We start from the raw sequence: 16,025 nt of genomic DNA on the forward strand, positions 1-16,025 counted from the left end.
TTGTTCACCCACTTTTCAGTGAACATCAGACAGCTGTTTTGAACTCTTCCCCAGGTGGTATATAAAATTCTATTACATTAGGACCCTCCCTCCTTCTCCACTGTATTTGTCCTTTTGTCTTGATGAAGATCTAGGATATAATCCTGCCTTCTCATTTTGCTTGGCACTTTTTATTTCTATGGGTTTGGGCCTAACCCTAACCACATGTGGCTCTTTACACTTTTGAATGCGGCTCTTCTGTGTGCCGGGCAGCCGCTCCAGGAGTCAGGACTCTGCTCCTAACCTCTGTCAGTGTGCGCCCTGTGTGGCTCTCAAAATAAATTTCAATCGTGGTTTTGGCGAGATTTGGCTCAGTTGAAAAAAAGGTTGCCCACCACTGGGTTAGGCCAAACAGCTCTTCTTCCCATGCACTAGACTTGTGCTAGAATTGGAGTCTCCAGATATCTGCCTGGAGTGTTGGCTGGATGGATGCTGGACTTTCCATTGCCCAAGCTGAGCCTCTTCATCTGTCAGGATGACTGACAGTGCTCCAGAGCCAGGGCAGAAGGGCTTGGGGCCAGGAGGCAGAGAGTTCACAAGTTGCAGCAGTGGGACAGTGTCCAAGGTACCACTTGCTCCCTGGGGACCGTAGCTACTGGAGCTTTGCTGGTTCTTCAGGCTAAAACTGGCCCCTCCACTGGCGCCTCTGCTGAGCCAGGCTGTGACCTGGGCAGATGGATCTACAAGCACTCCCCCCTGCCACCGGGTGGTGAAAGTGGTATAGAAGCTAGGGGAGCATAGACAGATCTAGGGGATCCCTGGGGGTTGGATGCAAGGAAGAAGCAATCTTCATGAATTGTGGGGCTGACTCCAGCTGTTACTGCAGGGGAGTGGCACCCCAGACTGCTGTGCACTCATTTTCCTAATCCAGAAGATTGCCAGAAAGCCGCCTGAGGCTTGCGAATGAAGGTGGGAAGACTCTTTCGTTGATCTTAGTCGATCAAGTCTGATCCAGCACGACGGCCACGCAGACAGACACCCATCCACCCGCTGCTCCAGGAGGAGCAGAAATGCCACCCGCCTGGCACCCTCCCTCCTCCAGCCTCCGAGGCTTCAGCTTCCGCAAACGTAGATCTATCTTCCTTCCAGTTCGGTCTGTGCTGGCTCCAGCCCTGGACTCCTTTGTGGCCAGGTCTGGTCCGCGGCGGCCTCCCACTCTCCCCGCAGTGAGCCTGGCTCGGCATCACTGGCCGTAGGCAAACCGGGTCCTGCCCGCCAGCCCCCAGCACCCCTGCCCCGTCCACCGCGGAGCTCGGCTTCCCGCTCCGCCAGGTGGCCGGCGCCAGTGCGCGTGCGCGTGCGCGTGCGCGGCGGTCCTCGGCGGCGGCGACCCCGCTAATGCGCGTGCGCGGCGGCCCGGCCCCGCCCCTCCCTGGGTCACGGTGACGGTCCCGGCCCCGCGCGCCTCCGCCTGCACGCCCCGGGGCGGCCGTCCTGCTGTTCGACCTCGTCCTCCTTCTCGCTCCAGCCTTCCCTCCCCTGCTCCCACGGCCGGAAGGGGAAGGCCCTGTTTGCGTGATAATATTTGAATACATTTTACTTACACAAAGCCATTTCTGCATTGGTTTTTTTTTTTTTTTTTGATAAATAACAATTACTTGCTAAAATGTTTCTGATTTCAGGAGGTTTGTCCTAGTAATGAAAATGGGAAGACAGAAAAGGAAAAAGGAGCAGACCCTGGGGCTGCGATTTAGCACTTGGCCACTGTGAGCCCCTGGATTCGCTCTTAGACACCCCAACTGGGAGGCAGGAAGATGGGGAAGAGGAAAACTTATGTGTTCTGGGAGAGCTAGCTCTATGGAGCCACTTCAGAGAGGGATAGAACAGCAAGGACTGGAGAAAAATCTGGAGCAAACAGGCCCAGTTTATTCCCCCATCAGTGTACTCAGTGACCTGGCTTCTCTTATATTAGGTCAACATCAGCACCCAGGAGCTATGGGAAGAAATGCTCAGTTCCAAAGGACTAACTGGTAATGGATTTTAAATCATATTGAGTCACTTTTATGTTTTAATTAATTTTATGAAAACTTTCTTATTTAGGGCCAGAGCAATAGCACAGCAGATAGGATATTTGTCTTGCAGGCAGTCAGCTTGGGCAAGATCCCTGGCATCCCATATGGTCCCCCGAGCCTGCTAGGAGGGTTTCTGAGCTCAGAACCAAGAATAACTCTGGATATGGCCCTTCAAACAAAACAAAACAAAATAAAAAACTAATTTGTTTTCTTTGTTCTAGACCATACTTGGTAGTGTTCAGGGCTTACTCCTGACTACATTTACGGGTTACTCCTGTAGTCTCGGAACCATATGGGTACTGCAGATTGAACCAAGGTTGGCTATATTCAAGGCAAGCACCCCCATCCCTACTCAACCTCATATTCCATTCTTTTATACCTTACTAAATACCATATAAAACTGTGAGAAGAGCCAGAGAGATGGCAAGGAGGTAGGGTGTTTGTCTTGCATGCAGAAGGATGATGGTTCGAATCCCGGCATCCCATGTGATCCCCCAGCCTGCCAGGAACGTTTTCTGAGCATAGAGCCAGGAGTAACCCCTGAGTGTTGCCGTGCGTGACCCCCCCCCAAAAAAAAAACCCAAAAAAACTATGAGGAAAAGGATGGTAATGGGCCTAGGTGCCCAGAACCTCGAGTTTTATCAGCATTGGCCAGTGCTGGGCTAAGTGCCTTTCATGCTCCATCCTATGCAATGAGACTTAGGGGAGGCAGCTGTACCTGGTGCCTTGCAGGATGGAGTGATGGCCACCGATTGTACCCGCCTCTCTGTGCCCTGCAGTGGTTGACGTCTATCAAGGCTGGTGTGGTCCCTGCAAACCTGCAGTGAGCCTCTTCCAGAAGCTGAGGCTTGAGCTGGGCCTGGACCTCCTACATTTTGCACTAGTAAGAGTCTCTCATGACATAGTACAAATGTTAAATGTGGGGGCTTCCTTAAGATTGGGGGGAAGACTAAGAGAGTTGGCCAGATACTTTTTCATTTCTCTAAAGATGAAGGCACTCACCTCAACCCATGCCGAGACCCTCTGGACTCTTCCAAGGCTCATGTCCACTGACCAGTATTTAGAGGTCTCTGTTCATGGAGGGGACTCCTGGCAGGTGTTTATGTGAGTTAGACTATGGAAAGGGCACCAATTCCAGGCTAATGTGTGAGTGATAGTCACATGCTACCTCCTGGGTGTGAAGTTCATGGGCTGAGAACCCTGAAGAATGTTCCAGAAGCTTCTCCCTCATGCAGCCTGGACTCACCTCTGCTGCTTTGTCAATGGAAAGTGCATCACCTCAGGGAGTCCTGGTTCCCAGATGTAGGGCTCTCAGGTAGAGAAGGGGACATTTGAGGGCATTTCAGGTGTGTTGACAGGTCTTAGACCTTAGGTTTCTTTTTGGCCTAAGCAGCAGCAGGCAGGAAATAGAAAATCTCCTCATTTTATTCTTTAAAGTGTTGTTCCTCAGCAACCCCCTTCCCCCAGGATACTGTAGTAGTGACATTGGTGAAAATCAGTAGGGGCTAGGCTATGAGACTGGGGGTGAATTATTAGTGAAATAAAGCAGAGAAACATTCTGTAAAGAGATCTCTGTTGGCAGTGTTCACCATTTTGTTCCCAGGACAGTTTTAAGAGTTTGAGGAAAAGAATTAGAAACAGTGGCTCAGGCTTCACTAGAGAGATGCAGCTGTTGTGAGGGACAGATGCAGGGTTGGGGGGATAAGAAAGGTGGAGAGTGAGTGAATAGGTGTGTGTGTATTTGTGTGTGTGCATATAGTATGTGGGGAAGGATGCTTGTGTGATTGTGGGAGATGTGAAGGTGGATAGATATGAACGGTGTATGTATTGCATGTGCTTATGAAACTGTAGTATAGGGTGCGAGTCGTGTGTTGTGAGAGTATTGTAGGTGGTATGTAGTGTGGTGAGTTATGTGTAATAAATGGTGTGGCAGGAGTGAGTGGTGTGTGGTGGTAGGTCGTGTTTATATGTTTGTGTGTTGTGTGTGTGTTAAGTGGTGTGAGTGTGTGTATGTGGCATGCATGGTGTGGAATGTGTGAGAGTGGTGGAAGGCAAGGCGGTGTGTGTTTGAAGGGTGTATATGTGGCAGGTGGTGTGTATGTGTTGTTCGGTGTGAGGTGTAAGGGTGTACAGCCTGTAATCTGCATCTGCCTCCACGGCCTCTCCTATGGCTTGTTCTCCTCAGGCAGAGGCTGACAGTCTTGATGTCCTTGAGAAGTACCGAGGAAGATGTGAACCCACCTTTCTGTTTTATGCGGTAAGTCCACTTCAGATTCACTTCAGGGGCACTGCACCGACATGAATTCTGATCGGGTCCCTAGAGGTTTCACTGACTCCCCCCCCCCCAGTAGCTGTCAGGTTTCCGGGTGCTATGCCCATCATTTGGGCCCTGGGCCCAGGCCCGCCCATCCCTGTGGGCAATGCCCAATGGATGAGTGCAGTGGTGGGGTGCTCCCTTTTAGAGAGCACTCTTAGGGTTGCTTGCAGCAAGCATAACCTCACCCCAGAGGATGAATTCTGGGGTCTCCTGAATGACTGTTGAGTGGGGGGGGAGAGAGAGAGAGTTCGGTGGGTCTGTGTTGGGAAAAGAGAATGGGGGTCTCAGGCTGGACTCCCTGGGGCCCTACACATATGGTCCCAGGGCAGACTACTTTGGTGCCTGCCCTCAGGATTGAAGCTTGCAGATGGGGTGCTCTGTCCCCTGACTTTCTTTCTTTTTTTTTTTTTTCTTTTTTTTTCCCCTGACTTTCAGGACAGATGGGTGGTGAGGGAAAAGTGGGCTGCAGTCATGGAAAGGAGATGAGAGTGAGAAGGGGGAACCCCTCAGCTGAGCTTGCTTGAACCCCAAGTGACTCAAGAGAAGTCTAACTCTCTATAAGGATGGAACATTCATCCCATCTCCCATGGTCCCTTAGAGGGCAGCAGAGGGCCACTCCAGGGAGCTTCTCTCCAGATTCTCTTCCTCCTGACTCTCCTACACTATCTGAAAGCCAGAATCCAGGTCCACCCCAACTGCTCCACACTGAGGCCTATGGGAGTAGGAATGCCCCTAAGAACGAACTTACAGCATTTCCAACAGCAACAAGAGGCAGCTATCCTGGTCTGGTATTTTCTGGATCATTCAGGTGCCTCACAAATGCCCAGTTCCCTCTGTTAACTGGAACCAAGCTGGGGCAGTTCCTCTTGTGAATAGGCTCTGCACTATGTCCCTCTGCACTGACCTTGGGCTCAGAAGGAAGGTGTGTCTTAAAGGGCATGAAATGAGGCACCTAACCTGGGTGTGCGGAACCTGGCCTGAGTCCTCTCAGAACCAGAGTTTTGTCTGGGACACTCACTGGCTCTAGACCTGTGCCCTGTGTCCATGTTTGGCCTTTGTTCTAGGGGGGCGAGCTGGTGGCAGTGGTGAGGGGAGCCAATGCCCCCTTGCTGGAGAAAACCATCTTGGACCAGCTGGAGGCTGAGAAGAAGGTTCTGGCTGAAGGCGGGGAACGAAAAGCGGTGAGGAAGTGGCAGAAGGACAGGAGGTTCTCCAGTGCTCCAGTGCATTCTGTCCCTGCAAATCTCCATCCACAACCAACCCCCTATTTTGCCCCACCCCAAGCCTACTGGTTTTTATTTTTAATTTAATTTAATTTTATTTTTTTGGATGTTTGGGTCACTCCTAGTGGTGTTCAGGTTTTACTCCTGGCTCTGTGCTCAGAAATCGCCCCCTTGCAGGCTCGGTAGTCCATATGGGATGCTAAAAATTGAGCCCAGGTCTGTCCTGGTTGGCTGTGTGCAAGGCAAATGCCCTACCGCTTTGCTATTGCTCCAGCCCTGCCTACTGGGGTTTTAAATTCTTTGAAAAAGACTCCTTTAGAGCCAGAGAGATCGTATTGTATCTTGCACATTGACCTGGGTTCAATCCCAGCATCCCATATGGTCCCACAGTTCCACCAGGAGTGATTCCTGAGCACAACTAGGACTAAGTCCTGAGCACCACCAGGTGTGGCACCCAAACAAATAAACCTAAACAAAACCAAAACTCTTCATGCCAACACTTGGCTTCTATAATCCATTTTCTCTCCCACTTGATCCTCAGCCAGGCTTTCTAGCCCCGATCACCACTTGAGCAAGGAAAATGGGTCACAGTTTTCTCTCTTGATGTTCTGAAAGGTTTTGGGGGGATGCTAGAGGAATCCTTTCTTCCCAGTGAAGTTGAGTTCCTCATACCAGGGCACTTGGGGGACCATAATTGGTTGGTTGCCTTTGACTTGACCATTCCTGGGCAGATTCTTCTGTGTGCTAGATCCCAGGTGAAGTGAACACTGCATGTCATTCACATGTTTACCCTAGACACTGGAGGACAAAGCCTGTTTCACATATTGCATGATCTATACTGGTGATGTTGGGGGGCCCCAATCCAACTCCCCTCAACTGGAGGTGGGGAGCATATGGTGCTGGGATCGAACTCAGGGCCTTTCATGGGCTTGGTCATTCTCTGTCCCTGGAACTGAGGTCCCATGTCCTTCTGGGTTCTCAGGGACACCTTCACCTCCCCAATGGCTTCCCAGGCAGCCAGCCCTCCCACCTCTCCTCCATCTTTTCCATTTGTCTTCCCAGAAATCAGGTAGAATCACATCTTGAGATCAACTTGGGTCTCCCCATTTTCTTTTTTTTTTTTTTTTCTTTTTTGGTTTTTGGGTCACACCAGGCAGTGCTCAGGGGTTATTCCTGGCTCCAGGCTCAGAAATTGCTCCTGGCAGGCACGGGGGACCATATGGGATGCCGGGATTCGAACCGATGACCTCCTGCATGAAAGGCAAACGCTTTACCTCCATGCTATCTCTCCGGCCCCGGGTCTCCCCATTTTCTAAAGGTTCCAGCCCAATTACCTGAAAACTGTCCCCCTTTTCCTCTGTTAAGATTTGGCATTTATTTACTTTTGTGAGGTATTGCAGGTTATTGTAGGCATTTTAAGTAACTACTTTCTGTTCCAATTTGAGCCAGATTAAAGATGAGGCATTGTCCGGGGCAGAGGAACGATCACCCCATGAGCAGGATGATGGTGATGATGAAGATGTGGGTGAGTGAACCTGTAGCAGCACACAGGAGAGGAGCAAAGGAACACAGGGGTTCCACATGTGGTTCCCAGGGCCTCCTTATGATGAGTCTCAGACAACCCTACTGATGGTACAAGGCAAAATCCCAAGGATGTGGTACTAGGGAGAACCTGGGCCACCCAGGGTACTTTTATGTCTGGCATTGCTCCAGACACCACTGATGCTGGGATAGAGCTGGGTCTATGCTAGACCTAACCTATGTGCCTAACCCCTGTATTATCCCATGGGACCCTTTGATTTTTATTTGATTTTTGGGCCATACCCAGCAGTGCTCAAGACTTACTCCTGGCTCTGTGCTCAGGGTTTATTTCTGCTGGTAGTTGGTAGATCATATGAGGTGTTGGGGATCTAACTAGGGTTAGCTGTGGGCAAGCCAAGGGCCTTGATATCTGTGCTAATTTCCTGACTCAACATCTTGAGCAGCCTCAAGTCAGGGACAGTGGAGACTGCCCATTAGACACTCTGTCCACAGTCTGACCTCAAACCTTCTGGTGTGCATTGGCCCATCTGTCCCTGAGTAGTGTCTATCTCTTTGGCCCCACTTATAGCTCTAACATCTCTCATAGATGGCTGCTGACTGGTCATAAACTCTCAGCATCAGGTCCCTTCACAAAGATGAATAGTGGCCCACGGCTAAGGAAATAGGTCAAAGGCTGAGCTCATATTTCCCATGGAGACCTAGGTTCCACCCTGTGACTGCAGCAGGTTCTTCCAGTACTGTCAGAAGCAGCCTCTGAGCATGGTGCTGGGAATAGCCCAGCACCACTGGCGTAGCTCAAAAACCAAAACAAAAAATGGAGCATGATAAACAAACATGTCAAGTAAGGTTTCCTTTGTCTTTATGGAACCAAGAACTCTAATTTCTTTAGACAGTCTTTACCCTAAAGGACCAAAAAGTCATCTTTCCTCCACTGCATCACACCCAGCCCTGTCCCCTCTCTAAGGTGATTCTGGAGTGTTTACAGCTCTGAGCTCCAGCTTCTTTCTTCCTAGATGCTCTTGGGGTAACAGTCCATATGGTGGGGATGGGGGAGTCCAGGAACAGTGTATTCTCAAGTACATTTGTGTTCCACCACACGAAACTGAGCGTGGGGAGTAAAAAACGAACTCAAACTATATAGCAGCAATTTGAGCTTCTGAATGTACCACGATCAAGATTGTCTCAAATTTAATCTCACCAGGATTCTGGGGTTCCTAGCAGTGCTCCTCAGTATTGTGATTTTTGGCTATAAAGGGGTAAATAGTGAGGAAAGGTTAAGAAGCCCTAACCTCGAGCCAGGCTGAAGGGGGTAGACAGAGGATCATAGGTGTGACTTCCAGCACCTGTCCATTTCTCATAGCTTCCTCAGGGAAGCCGTACACCTTGGCCATCATCAAACCTGAGGCAGTGGCCCATGGCAAGGCCGACGAGATCATCATGAAGGTGAGAGCCCCATTCAAACCACCACATGCCTTCTTTGGTGCTGAACATCCTACATTGTCCCCATCATTTCTGTGTTGTTTTGGGGACACATATATCTATGTTCAACACACTACTGGCTCTGAGCTATGGGTCACTCCTGGTGGGATTCACAGCATTCACAGCACCACCATGAGTGATGCCAGGGATTGAACATGATTGGCTAAGTACAAGGCAAGTGCCCTACCCACTGTGATATCTCCTGGGCAGGAAGAGAATTCTAAGGAGGCTTCACCAACATTCATGAAGGACCATGATGAGTTGACTTCTGGTTGAGATAGTTAACAGGGGAAGAAGGGTCCTGTGGTCCTTAGAGTCCCTCACTTCTCGATATTCCCTGTGAACTCAGCTGGTTTTGCCCTGTCTCATAATGTGTCCTCTGACCTACAGATCCAGGAGGCCAACTTTGACATCATGACACATGAGGAGAGGACCATGACAGAGGCAGAAGTGCAAATTCTCTACCAGCACAGAGCTGGCGAGGTTGGGCCTCTTCCACCACCCTCAACCCAACTCCAGCCTATGCTTCTTTCTTCCCCTCACCCCTCCCAGCCTTACAGATTTGCAGACTGATTCTAGAGAGAAGAAAATAGAGTGTGTGGCCTGCCAGAGGCCCTGGATTTGCTTTCAGCATCATCACAGCTGTTAAGTCCCTTCCTTGCAAGGAGAGAGTTTTCATTTGAGTTTAGGCAAGGAAATAAGGATTTACTTAGAAGGTTCATCTATTACTCCTGGCACTAAAGAAAGAACAAGAAGGTCGTGGGGGAAGAGAACCAAGACTGTTGTGGGGATCTCAGGAGCAAAACTACATGGCTGAGGCTGGCAGTAGAAGTGGACCAGGAGACCTGGTGCTATCCTGTTATCTGCTTGTGGCCTACAGTGACAGGGAGGCTCTGGTGTGGTCCAGCACAAGTGACAATGGGAAGAGATGAACCCTAGAAAAACCAAAACACAGCTACTTGAAGAATGGGGAGGGCTGTAAGGCACTGAATAGCCCCCCTCCCAATCTCAGCTTTATCCCTCCCCAGAACCCTGTCACCTCACATAGATTTCTTGTGAGATCTCTTCCACCTTGACTCCCCCCCCTTTTTTTTTGTGGGGTTCCCACCCAGCAGTACCAGGGCTTCCTCCTAGCTCTCCACCCCTGGAGCGCTCAGGGGATTATATGGATATCAGTGATTGAACCCTGGTTGCCTCATGCAAGGCAAGTGCCTTCTCCACTGTACTAATGCTCAGGCCCTAGTGCCTTTATTTTTTGTTTATAATCTCATGCTCCTCCCTGAAAACAGAAGTTTAGCCTCTCACTTAACACAAGGTGTCTGGGTGTGGCTGATCTGCTTCTACCCCAATCCCCATCCAGCCATTGTCTCCCTTCTCTGTACCAGGAGATCTTTGAGAAGCTGGTACGTCACATGTCCACTGGACCCAGCCACCTCCTGATTCTCACCAGCACCAAGGCCTCCGAGGATGTGGTCACTGCCTGGCAGACCCTCATGGGGCCCTGTGACCCCAACGTGGCTAGGCGGGAGCAGCCAGACAGGTGACCTTGGAGGCTGTATTCCTTTCATCCAACTCAAAACCCATATCCAGGGTTGCAGTAAGCCTAGCTCAGTCATCTCCATGGGTGGGGTGGGGTCATGGGAACTCCTGAAGGGTCTCTGGCTATTGTCTCCCCTTGGCCCCTGATCTCATTCCAGCCCTTGATGGAGTATTTCCCCTCTGTCCTCTCTCCTCCATCCTCCCTGTAGTCTGTTGCCCAATACAGTCCTCACTTTGCTCCTATTGGTTCCTCTAGTTCCTGCAAAACTCCCAGAAACAAATTCTCCATCCCAGATATCCTGGAGATGGGTGGGGCCTGGGGTTCCCTTCTAGACTCCAGTCCCCCATCTCCTACCAGCATATATTCCCCCCCCCCCCCGCACTTGTTTCTGCATACTAGGTGGTCTTTTTGCACTCAACCTATTACTGCCAAAGCCAAGTTCATTGTCTTGCCCTTGGAGGCAGAGATTAGCCAGGGATTTTGGCTGACAGTGGCAGTGACTTAACCCACGGTGGTACCTTGGAAGAGGCTAGGAGCAATCACATGAGACCACTTGAGCTGATAACGGTAGTGCAGGGGTCAGGTGACCACACACACACCAGCCAGTGCTCTCTTCTGGGTGCCTGCCCGATGCTGTGAAGTGCAGTAAGGGCACCTCCCGTGAATGTCACGGTATGAACACAAACTGAAGACTTTTTTTTTTTTTTTGGAGGGAACCCACATGTAGAGGTGTTTAATGCCAAGGATTGAATTTGAGGCTCCTTACTGTTTTGTTTTTGTTTTTGTACCCCACCCAGCAGTATTTAGGGCTTATTCCTGGCTCTGTGCTAAGGTATCACTCTTGGTGGAGTTTGGGGACCATATGCAGTGCCAGGGATCAAACCAGGATGGGCTACATATAAGACAAGCATCCTATATGCTGTACTCTCTCTCCAACTTCTCGGGCTCCTTTGAACCATTTTCTTGCTTAATGATCCTCATTTCATGAAATTGGGCCAGGCTTCAACCCCTCTAGGCCTCAATTTCCACATCTGAGAAATGGGAACTTTGCCATACCTACCAACTCAGAAGTGCCTCGTGCCCAGAAAATTTGGCAATGTAGTGATGGTGATGGGTGCCACATGAGTACCAAACCCAGGAGCAGAATGACAGCCACAAACCTTTAACCCAGGGAGCCTGACCATCCCCTCTCAGGCCACGGTGCATAATGGGCTGTGTGACACAACTGTTCCTGCTCAGAGCTGGTCCTCATTCACCTCAGCCCATCTTGCTGGCAGCTGCAAGGAGAGTGGGGCTGGGGAATAGATAACAGGACACCCTGGGGATAGAGGGCAAAGCCCTCACTAATGCCATTTCCTGTCCACTGCCAGTCTGCGGGCCCAGTATGGCACAGAGTTGCCCTTTAACGCCGTCCATGGGAGCCAGGACAGCGAGGCTGCCCGCCTGGAGCTGAGCTTGCTCTTCCCCAACCGCCGGGCATGGGGTGGAGACTTCTCTGGTGAGTTGACAGTGTGGGTTGGTGTGCAGCAAACTGTGTTGCCGTGTTGTGCGCATGTGTGTGTACAAACCTTTCGTGCATCATCACCTTGGTGACAATCCCAACTGGTTCTTTCCTCCTGTTGCTCTTTTGACGTCTTGTTACACTTCTGCTTCTGTTCTAACTTCCCAACCTTCCCTTCCTCACCAAGAGCTGTGTTGGGTCCTGAGAGGCACTAGTGCACTGTGGCCCTGTCTCCCTCCGCCCTGCACCTGGGGAAGTGTGTCGTGCTAGTGTGTTGTGACAACCACCTCTGCCTCTGAGAAAAGGGCCGTGACTTTGCCCAGTCTACCTACACGGAATAGAAGGTTAGCCTTGTGTTCCCAGAAAAGTGGAGGCTGTGAGGGTGGGGCCCTTGGTGTATGGCCACATACAGATCTGAAGAAGCCACAATTTGAATGAACATATTTATTGAAATGCTTGCCATATGCATGATGGCAAGATGGGAGTCTTGCTGATAAGGTGAAGGCCAGGAAAGGAGGATGAGAGCCCAGTGCACCAGCCGCTCTAAGGCATAATCACATCCCACACTAGAAGGGACACACAGAGCTGTGAGATCTCAGGTGTGAGCAGGACAGAGGAAAGGCACCCGCCTGGAGACCCCACAATGCCTGTGTGTAAAGCAGTGACTATTTTTGGGGGGGGGTGGAGATGTGATCCCAGGAATAGTTTTCTCAGGTGACTAATTTTGAAGTGGGGAAGAGGGAAGGTGGCCCGACGAGCATGTCAGCTCTTTCTCCTCTCCCTGCCTCTGCACTGGGGAAGGCCTAGAAATCCAGGACTGAGGATTCTGCTGTAAGCCCATATGGCACACACCTGAGTCTCACCAGAACCCCCCAGGTGGTTGTCAAACCACACCTGGGTCCCATATGTTCTTTCTGGGGTGGGAATGATCCCTATAGCATAAGATTTCTCAGGGAGCTGTGGAGCTCAGGATGGAGACAGGAATTGATCTTTGTTGGAAAGTAAAGTCAGCCCTAAGTCTTCCCACATTTAGCGGGGAGAGGGAGAGAGCAAGAGAGAAGAGAGAGAAAAGAAGGGGGAGAGAGAGGAGAGGAGAGGAGAGAGGAGAGGAGAGAGGAGAGGAAAGAGGAGCGGAGAAGAGAGAGGAAAGAGGAGAGGAGAGAGGAGAGAAGAGAGAGGAGAGAGGAGAGGAGAAGAGAGAGGAGAGAGAAAAGAGGAGAGGAGAGAGGAGAGGAGAAGAGAGGAGAGAGGAGAGGAGAAGAGAGAGGAGAGAGGAGAGAAGAGAGAGGAGAGGAGAAGAGAGAGGAGAGGAGAAGAGAGAGGAGAGAGGAGAGGAGAGAAGAGAGAGGAGAGGAGAGAGGAGAGAAGAGTGGGGAAGAGAAGAGAGGAGAGGGGGAGAGGTGAGAGAGAGAGAGAGAGAGAGAGAGAGAGAGAGAGAGAGAGAGAGAGAGAGAGAGAGAGAGAGAGAGAGGAAAGAAACAGAGAGGGGAGAGAGCGGGAGAGAGAAGAGAGAAAACAAAGAAGGGTTGCTCAGTGTGGAATGCAAAATATCTTGGGCCATTTCCTTTGAATGGGAAACAGACTGGGAAGTAAGACAGTCCTTATCTTAGGTAGACATGAACCTTTTCCTCTGACAAGTTAATCTAGTTTTCCCAAACTGCCCCACTCCAAAGTTTATTGCAATGCTGGTTGTCAGCTTGGAGCTTGAGACTGTGGATGAACTTGATTCTCAGGATTGTGACTATTCCAGGTGATGCTACTTCCTGTGGGGGCCAGACATGCCTCTGGGATTCTGCATCTCAGAGGTCTTTTGGGCTCTGCAGATTGGTCCAGGGTCTCAAAGGCCTTCATGCCTTTAGGCTGGCTTCGTTTCCAGACAAAGTTCATCTCCTAATATACATTCCCAGGCCCTCCCCAGTTTGATGCCTGCAATGAGTGCAAACAAGAAAGGCAACTCAGGACCTGACTAAGGAAGGTGGACAGAGAACCTGTTAGAAATCAGAGTGTGTTAGATTAGCCGAACTTTGGTCTCAGATGAAGATGAGCCCAGGTGACAGTTCCAGAATGCAGTGGCCCTGCTCACATCTTGGGACTGAGTGCATGGTTTCCTGTGGGCACGGCTCCAGAGTAGCTGCTCTGGGTCACCAATGTCCTGTCTGTGGGTTTCAAGGCCTTTTCAGATGTGAGCACTAGTGCAACTTAAACAGAACTGCCGGCAAGTGCTCAGAGGTCAAGGGCTCTGGAGACAGACTATGTGGGCTGGAAATCGGGCTCCATGAGACTTCAAATGAATAGGCCCTGGGAAGCTATTTTTTATCTTTGAGGGTGATGAGAGCTCTGCTTCAACTGTGAAAAGGTAGATCAATTCTAGGCCGTTAACTCACAATCATCTTCCTCAAAGGGTTGTGTTGAGATGGGAGGCTCAGTCAGCATGGTCATATACTAACACACACCAACACCCACCCCTCACACGCAGTCACATAACCACTCAGACCGATAGAACACACCGATCCATATCCATACCCACACTCACAGCCACATCCCCCCATACTCAACCCCCTACTCTCACCCATCCCCACATTATTTTTCTCTCCACCCAGAGAGAATAGAGGAAAGGGGATCCTGGGTGCTAAAAGGGAAGATTGGGACAGTGCTGTGCCCCCAAGTCCTACAGAATATCTGTAACCTCACAGGCCACAAGGCTGAAGGAGTGGTAGGACCAGCCAAGGTGCCCCGCTGTCCTGAAGATAAGGCCTAATACTAAGCATGGGACTCAGGGGAGACTGCACACAGGACAATTCCAGGACTGAAACTTGAGGACCTTTTGGACTTAGGTGTTTTCCGCTCATCATAAAAATAATGGTATATACTTTGTTATTAAACAATATCTGGAATATAGATATTTTTGTCTATTTCTGGGATCTTACCAATTACACAGACATCCAGGACTCTTCTGTGAGAAGGGGTAATTTCAGGGACAGTGCAAGCAATTGCTTTATGGATTAAAGCATTTTAGAATTGACATTGGCGGGCCCGGAGAGATAGCACAGCGGCGTTTGCCTTGCAAGCAGCCAATCCAGGACCAAAGGTGGTTGGTTTGAATCCCGGTGTCCCATATGGTCCCCCGTGCCTGCCAGGAGCTATTTCTGAGCAGACAGCCAGGAGTAACCCCTGAGCACCGCCAGGTGTGGCCTAAAAACCAAAAAAAAAAAAAAAAAAAAGAATTGACATTGGCAAGTGTAAACTGGAACTGAGGGCTTTGGGTCTAGCCATAATAGGTCGAGGCATGCTGGTAAGGAGTGGAGATGATGGGGAATTTTACGTTTCTCCCACACCCTGGCACTAGGACAGGCCTACCGAGAGCTGCAGCACCACCCCAGGGGCCTGCCTGGAGCTTTATTCACCCCAATTACCTGACACTGTTCATAGCTGATTTTTTTCTGTTTTTCGGTCACACCCAGCAGTGCTCAGGGGTTCCTCCTGGCTCTATGCTCAGAAATCGCTCCTGGCAGGCTTGGGGGACCATATGGGATGCCTGGATTTGAACCACCGTCTTTCTGCATGCAAGGCAAACGCCTGGCCTCCATGCTATCTCTCGGCCCCAATGGCTCTGATTTTTTAAAGCCTAATTAAAAGCCTGTTAGGCTTCACAGCTCAGCTATTGGGCTCAAGCCCCTGAGGTGTGCCCAGGACATGAGGCCACAGTGACAAAGAATTACTGAGATCCCACAAGCATTGGCACCAGCTACAAGGCACCCTTCACTTCGGCCTTTGACAAGGCCAGCTTGTTAGTCAGCTCATCACCCGCCTGGCAAGGACAGCAGGGGGCTGAGAGGCCCATGGCTCTGGGTGGGTGGTTTCCTGGGACACAAGACTGTAGGAGGTAAATGTGCTGCTCATTGAGCTGACCAGCACTACCAGGCCCCTTGGGCAGCTGAGGGGTTCCGTGGAGGCAGGACTGATAAGGATCTGTTCAAAAGCTGACCCCACTGTTCCAGATTTGACATGGCTCTGGTGAGGCTGCACTTTCCTTTGTGAGGTGCATTCACTGGTCAATGCCCCAAAGCCCTTCACAGGGCTTGTGAGGCTGTGAGTGATGTTGGGGGGGTCACTCAATCTGGACTCCCAAGAGGCCCAGGAAGTGACCCTTTAACATCTGGGGGAGGAAAAGGTGGGAGACCATGTGTACAGAGCTTTGTCCTCCTGGTAAGGGCACCTATGGCAGGGCTGGAGAGAGTGGGTGAGGACATATTGCTCTTTCCAGGACATGCAGAACCTCTTGGCCAGAAGGCAAAGACGTAGGACTGGGAATGGGCACGGAGCCTCCTGGGATGGCCCATGTAGATCTGCTGTGGGCACTGAGGCCTCAGCT

The 16,025-nt window shown here is 50.7% G+C and overlaps 1 protein-coding gene across 1 annotated transcript; it reads left to right on the forward strand.

The window, feature by feature from the left end:
• The first annotated feature begins 1,049 nt into the window (after positions 1-1,049).
• NME9 (NME/NM23 family member 9) lies at positions 1,050-11,994 on the forward strand. Its single transcript, XM_049775610.1, has 11 exons — positions 1,050-1,107; positions 1,312-1,488; positions 2,831-2,934; positions 4,237-4,308; positions 5,433-5,549; positions 7,041-7,116; positions 8,494-8,576; positions 9,003-9,095; positions 9,998-10,152; positions 11,523-11,650; positions 11,954-11,994. The coding sequence occupies exons 1-11, from the start codon at positions 1,050-1,052 to the stop codon at positions 11,992-11,994; spliced, it is 1,104 nt and encodes a 367-aa protein (XP_049631567.1).
• Positions 11,995-16,025: the final 4,031 nt, after the last annotated feature.

Source organism: Suncus etruscus, chromosome 6 (assembly GCF_024139225.1).
Source record: "Suncus etruscus isolate mSunEtr1 chromosome 6, mSunEtr1.pri.cur, whole genome shotgun sequence".
In the NCBI taxonomy this organism is placed as follows: Eukaryota; Metazoa; Chordata; class Mammalia; order Eulipotyphla; family Soricidae; genus Suncus; species Suncus etruscus.